The sequence below is a fragment of the Callorhinchus milii genome, unplaced genomic scaffold, assembly GCF_018977255.1.
Source record: "Callorhinchus milii isolate IMCB2004 unplaced genomic scaffold, IMCB_Cmil_1.0 Scaffold8, whole genome shotgun sequence".
In the NCBI taxonomy this organism is placed as follows: Eukaryota; Metazoa; Chordata; class Chondrichthyes; order Chimaeriformes; family Callorhinchidae; genus Callorhinchus; species Callorhinchus milii.
Window position 1 is genome coordinate 10,238,129 of NW_024704749.1, and position 6,923 is coordinate 10,245,051.

The 6,923-nt window shown below is 55.2% G+C and overlaps 1 protein-coding gene across 1 annotated transcript; it reads left to right on the forward strand.

Moving 5' to 3' along the window:
• Window positions 1–6,191, forward strand: LOC103184088 (rab5 GDP/GTP exchange factor-like). The gene is made up of 9 exons (XM_042337519.1): window positions 1–320; window positions 1,507–1,671; window positions 3,257–3,381; window positions 3,546–3,697; window positions 3,822–3,891; window positions 4,045–4,180; window positions 4,596–4,684; window positions 5,186–5,442; window positions 5,710–6,191. Exons 2-9 carry the CDS (start codon window positions 1,508–1,510, stop codon window positions 6,028–6,030), a joined length of 1,314 nt encoding a protein of 437 aa, XP_042193453.1. The 5' UTR covers window positions 1–320; window position 1,507; the 3' UTR covers window positions 6,031–6,191.
• Window positions 6,192–6,923: the final 732 nt, after the last annotated feature.

The window sequence follows — 6,923 nt, forward strand, 5'->3', positions numbered from 1 at the left end:
ATTTGGTGGTTGGAGTACACTCAGCAACATCCCACTTGTGTGTGTCATATGTTTTAAAGAACTGGAACACATCTCTCTCTCTCCAACACACACACTGTGATCTCTCTCTCTCTCTCTCTCTCCCCTCCAGTCCCCTCTTAACCATCTCCGGAGTTGACAGATCAGAAGGGAATTGGGGCAGAAAGTGAAACCAACTGATCGCTGTTAAAGTTAGTCCCTGAAGTTTACACCTTCACTGTGTGTTGTGTGTGGTTCCGGGTGAGTATCACAGAACCAGAGATCACAGCCCAGAGAGAGAGAGAGAGAGAGAGAGAATTCAGGTAATATATATATTTTTTATATATATATTGGGGTGGTTTGGTGTACAGTGGTAATCAGATTAAGAGGGGAATGATGCTCAAGAGATTCTGGGGTTAGGGATGGTTTGAGTAGTTTGAATGGACCTATTTTTCTTTTTTTTTTGGGGGGGGAAAGGGAGCAGATGTTTGTGATATTTAGCTCTGGGTTCAGTTGCTCTCCATTGCCCGCGACTCTGGCTCAGGAAATAATAATAATTAATCGGTGAAATGATCATAACGTGGTCGCTCGCCCTCCCCCGAGTGTCGCAGGTCGCCGAGGGGCGCGATCGGCTGCCGCGTTTGGCCCACGCGCGAGACGTACGGGTCCCATTCACTTTCCGGCGTGTCCCGCGGGGCGCTTTGAGACGTGGCGAAGACGTGACAAGGCTCTTGTCTCAAACGCAGGGATTATTGTACAAATGGGGGGGGGGCTGTAGCCTCGGCGTAGCCTGTGGCGGTCCAGGGAGCCGGGCTGTGCTGTCAGAGATGACAACCTTTGGCCGAGAGATCTTTACCCAAGAGGTGCTGCGCGTGTTTGTTCAGGTGGATGTTTACCACCGTCCCGTGACCCTATTTGAAAAGAGAATGCAATTCCTCGAGATTAACCGGTCATTTCACTCTGTGGCTGTTTGTGTGTGTGTGCGTGTGTGTGTGACCTTGCCGTGTGCAAATTGTCTGTTTTAAGCGCTCCGAGACACTGCTCTGCGAAGGGCCCCAACTTAAACCAAGTTGTCGTCGTCGTCGTCTTTGCACTGGCCGTGCTTGCCAGGCCTCCCTGTGAAATGCTTTGAGATGTATATCAATACGCAAACGTTGCTGAACTATTATAACAACAATGATCCTGACAACCGTGTCTGTGTGTGTGTGTGTGTGTTCGTCTGTGTGTGTCTGGCCTCTTTGCCCCCACCCTCTTGAAATCCATCCTACAGTCCCTTCGCCTCCCTCCCTCCCTCCCTCGCTACCGTCAAGACCCGTCTCAAGACCCTCCTCTCCGACCGCGCCGTCTGTCACCCTCCGACCCCCCACCCTCCCTGCCCTCCACCCCACCTCCTGATCCCGAGCCCCAGCTCGGGTCCAAATCCCGGACTGTCCAGCGCTTTGGGACGTCCTCCCCACGTGAAAAGCGCCGTGTAATGTGGTGGTGGTGGTGTTGCTGTTGTCTCCTCAGGATGAGTGTGAAGGTGGGCCTGCGAGGGATCCACGTGGACCGCTCCGAGCTGCTGTGTAAGGATGGCTGCGGTTACTATGGGAACCTGGCCTGGCAGGGATACTGCTCCAAGTGCTGGAGAGAACGCAGCCCGAGACAGCAACCCAGGCCGGAGCTGAGCCGAGAGTACGTACCTGTGCGGGGAGGGGCGGCGGGGGTAGGGTGCGGGGGGTGGGGGAGGGTTGGGTTTAGGAGCGTGACCTGGTGCCTTCCCTCCCAGGGAATCAGCGTTGTTGGTCACACATAGAGCAAAGCGGGTGTATAATGGGCGGGCGGTGGGGGGTGATGGGGTGATGTGTCTGCGTGAGTGCTTTGCTTGTGTGGGGGGGGGGGGTGATGGGGTGATGTGTCTGCGTGAGTGCTTTGCTTGTGTGTGGGGGTGGGGGGGGGGGGGGGGGGGGGGGTGGGGGGTGATGGGGTGTCGTGTTGCAATTTCCTGCCGACTTCGCTGGAAATATTTCACAACTCCGTCCGTTTATCCGCTCTCTGACCGCAGTGCAGCAGACCCAGAGGGAGGCCATTTTCTCCGAGCGAGACTTGTGCCGACTTTATATTTCTGTCCTTTTTTTTGGTTTGTTAATAAATTAAAATGGAGGCTAAATTCCCTGCAAAGTTCCCCCCCCCACCCACCCCCCAACCCACCCACCCAATAGTTGGAAAGACTCTCTTTCCAGCCTCAAAAGCCACTGTGAACTCCAGTCCTAACCCTCAGGACCAGACCGACTTCCACATTCTGCGCTGACTTCCCAACTGAAGGCCGCGGTTTCTTTTTAGCAATTCAAAAAAAACCTTCATAGTTTGGTCACTCGACCCGCGGCTGTTTGTAGGTCGCTGCAACTCCCTCAGCCAACTCCCTCCGGGGAGAGGGGGCGCCCGTTCTATTCCCGACCGACCCAGGGAAATTTCCACGTGTGGGTGTGGGGTGCGTACGCGGAACTCAGTTTGGTTTGGAGACTCTTAAGCACTTAAGTGATGCGGGGTTTCCGCACGTGTCTAGACACCCGGCTGTCCACCAACACCAACTACAACTTGCATTTATATGGCCCCCCCCACACACACAGGATAGCGTCCCAGAACGCTTTTAAAAGAACAAAGCTACAATACAATGACCTCCCCTTGAGTTCCCTCACACCCGGGTATCATCCCATCGAACGACTCCTACCCTCTCTGTCTTTGACCTGCGGCCAGGAATTGCTCTACCGGTTTACCCGTTACCCAGTCTGGAAGCTTCACGGCCTCTCCCCACCCCCCCCCACCACCCCCCCAGCTCCTCTCCTGCTCTGTGTGTATTTAAGGTAGTCAAAATGCAGGGGAACCCCTGAGTGCCTCGATGTAGCACTTCCCCTCAGTGTAACATAGGAGAAGTCTGGGAGGAATTTGTGACTCGCTGCCCAGAAATTCCCCAGTGACCACACTTCGAAAAGCCCCCCCCCCCACCCCACCATGTGGGAAAGGTGCTGTGTTGTGCGAGTGTAATAATAAGCCTGGCATTTGACACGGCGCCTCATCACATCGTCGAGCCGTCTCAAAGCGCTTCACGGGGATACACTGCAAAGCGTTAGCTGCGTTGTGATGCTGGGGCGGGGTCCGTGGTGAGTCCGTGACTGAGCAAGCGCTCGGGGGACTCGGCCCCGCGTGAAGGGCCGCTGTGTAAACACAAGTAGTTGTCGTCGTTGTTGTCGTCGTCGAGCAGCTTCTCCTTGTGTTTCAGGCCGGAGTCCGGGGCTGTGTCGGGCATCACCTTCTCTAAGTTCGAGGAGAAGAAGAGCAGCGAGAAGGGCCGGAGAGTCAGCACCGTCAGGAAACTCTTCGCCTCCAAGATCGGATCCAAACGAGGTGCGGAACATCTGGGAACGTTCCGCGGGAACCGACGCCCGCGGTCCGACCCGGGTAGCCATCCTCCCTCCCGGGTTGACTCTGTCCCCGAGTTGTCGTTGTCGTTGCATGTGCTTTTGATTAAAAATCCCCTCTTCCCATTTGTTTTCTCTCTCTCTCCGCAGGGAATCTGGAGCCGGCCACGCCCGGCGCTCACACCTCCGCCTCCATCAGGCCCGGGGATTTCAATGAGTTTCTCAAGTCGCTACGGAAACCGTCCGAGCAAATCGTCCAGAAGCGCTGCCTCCACTTCATCCACCGACTACAGGCAACGGCGGTGAGACTTCCCCTCTCCCTGGGGGTGTGGGGGATGGGGGTGGGGGGGGGGGGTGGGATGTAGGGTAGGGTTGGGTTGGGATCGGTGCCTCGGCTGTTGGTGATGGTCTCTCTCTTGGTTACAGGATCTCCGTGTTCAGGCTCAGTCTGACCTGGTGCAGGATTTCTACCAGAACATCACCAGCCACTTTACCGGTGAGGAACCGTGAGCAGAGGCTGTGAGGGTGGGGTGGGTGGGTGGGTGAGAGAGGGAGGGAGAGAGGGAGGGAGGGGTCCTTGGGGCCGGGAGGTGATGAGCCACTCTATCAAATGTAAGGATGATTATTATTTACACTGCCCCCTCCGCAGGCCAGTCTCTGGAGCACACGGAGAGGATGATGGACAACGTGGAGAAGTTTATCATGACGAGGCTTTACTGCAGTGTGTTCTGCCCGGATGACTCCGAGGACGAGCAGCAGGACCTGGTGCTGCAGCGTCGCATCCGGTCAGCTCGCATTCCCCGTCGCATTACAGAAAGCAACAACACCTTTTCTTACCCCCCTCCCCCAGCCCCCACCACAACCACCGCCCCCCCTCTCCCAGAACCCACATAACACACAGTCTCGATGCGCTTTACAGTACAACCTGACGGGCTCCGGCCTCCTGCTTCTCCCTCGTCCCCTCCGCTCCACCATTGGCGGCCGAGCTTTCAGCCATTACACCCCGAAGCTTTGGAGCTCCCTGACGTGGACAGATATCTGTCAGGTCAGGGGAGCAAGGGATACGGGGCAAAGGCGGGTAAATGGAGTTGAGGTACAGATCAGCCATGATCTGATTGAATGGCGGAACAGGCTCGAGGGGCTGAAAGGCCTCTTCCTTTTCCTGTGCTTCTCTGACCCTCTCCCTCTCCGACCTTCTAGGAGCCTCCACTGGGTGACGCTTCAGCTACTCCAGGTGCCCCTCACCGAGAGGTCGGAGGTAACCGAACACCTGGACTCCGCCATCACAGGTTGGTGTATTCGCTGGGGCGGGGCGGGAGCCCAGTGGTTAGAGCACACACCTCGTAGGCAAGAGGACCCGGGTTCGATTCCTGGCCAGGGCGAAACCTTAGGCAAGTTTCCTTTCCACAAGCCTGTTTACCCAGCAGTAAGTAGGAATCCAGTTGTTAAGCAGATTGTTTTCCTGGGGTAATATTACCCCTTCCCCCCAAAAATTGGTCACTACACCACGACTGTTTGTGAGACGCTGCTGTGCGCAATTGGCTGCCGCATTTCGCCCACTAAATCAGTCAATTCACTTTGCAGTGTATCCCGCAAAGCGCTTTAAGGCGCCTCAACGACGTGATAAGGTTCTACGTCAAGTGCCAGGATTATTATTATTAATATTATTAACGTGGGAGTGTGACTTGTTATCTCTGGGGTTGAGATGTTCCGGACGCCTGCGCTGTCGCGCTCTCACCGCGTTTCCGCGCCCGCGAGGCTAATGTCGCGTCGACGTCTCTCCGCCACAGCGATCATCGAGGTGGACGCCAAGCGAGCGCCTCAGGACAAGCTGGCCTGCGTCTCCCGCTGCAGCCGACACATCTTCTCCGGCCTCCGAGTCTCCAGCCAGGAGCCGGCCGCGGCCGACGACTTCCTGTCCAGCCTGATCTACGTGGTGCTGAAGGCCAACCCTCCCCGGCTCCAGTCGAACATCCAGTACATCGTCCGCTTCTGCCACCCCAAACGGCTGATGACGGGCGAGGCCGGTTATTACTTCACCAACCTGGTGAGTCCTGGGCCAGCGGGACATCGGGCGGAGGAGCAAACTCTAGACCCTGTTACTGGGGAGGCTCCCAGAGTAAATAATAATAATTTGGTCACTCAGTCCACCGCTGTTTGTGGGACACTGTTGTGGGCAATCGGCTGCCACGTTTTGCCCACAAAATAGTCGATCCACTTGACATCAGCGAAGCGCTTTGAGACGTCGCGCTGACGAGATAAGACGCTGCATTAAATGCAAGGATTATTATTAATAATTCTCTCTCTCTCTCAGTGCTGCGCTGTGGCTTTCATCGAGAAGCTGGACGGTCCCTCCCTCAACCTGACGCATGAGGAGTTTGCCGAGTACATGCACGGTCGCGGGAAAGCGGCAGCGCCGAAGCCGGAACGCCCGCTCCCGGACGGAGCGGGTCCCGGCGTCCGGAGAATGCACCGGAACCTCCAGCTGCTGGCGGAGCTGAGCGCGAGGCAGGAGCGCATCCTGAGAAACGCCAGGGAATTGGAGTCCGAACTCCTGGAGTGGACGCGCTCCGTCAGAGAGGAGGTGGAAGAGACCATCCGGAAATTCCCGCTGCACATTAAGCGGGCGGGATGAAACGCCCGCATGTCCCCTCGGCGGGTTTGAGCCCGAGAACATTCCCAGCACCACGTGGTTTGCACAGACTTGTCGCACTGCAGACCAACAGCGAGAAGGATTCGCGTTAATTATTAATATATGTTAAATACGGAATAAAAGCGATCAGAAGATTTCACCAACTCCCACCGCGTGGTGTTCCACAGCGGGAAAGGGGGTATTTACAAACCTGCTCCTTAAGTCTGGTCTTATCGGGTGTCACGACGCCCGGGTCAGTCGGTAGCACTCTCGCCTCAAAGAGTCAGAAGGATGATGAGGTGCTATTATCAAACAAAGTCCAAGAGAAATTAATAAGGTGCTGTATCAGGTGTAAATATTATCACGTCATTGACGTCTCAAAACTCTTCACAGAATATACTGTAAAGTGGATTGACTGCATATTTTGTGGGTGCAACGTGGCAGCCAATTGCGCACAGCAGTGTCCTAAATTACGTTTAATGAGTTATAAGGATGATTGGGTGTGTGGTTACAAACTTGCTCATGGCGTGGCAGCTGTTGGAACAAGAACTTTCAAGGGTCAAAAAAAAAAGTGAAGACAAGTTCCTGGAAACGAAAAGTATTTGGGGTTATTTGACAGAGATGAACGTGCTGAATTCTTTGGGAAATTGCACGGACCAACGGTTCTGCCCCAAACTATTTCTACTCTTGTCTGTCAGCTATTGGGATCTGCTTGATCCGCTGGACTCTCCAGTCTCGCTCTGCAGCTTTCAGTGGGATTCAGGCTGGGGACAGAGTAAGAGTGAGTTGGGACAGTTCGTGGAGTGCCAGAATGTAGTGGATAGCGAGCAGATCTGGGTTTGATTCCAGGGCAGGATGAACATTAGCTAAGTTTCCTTACTCCACACGCCTCTGTT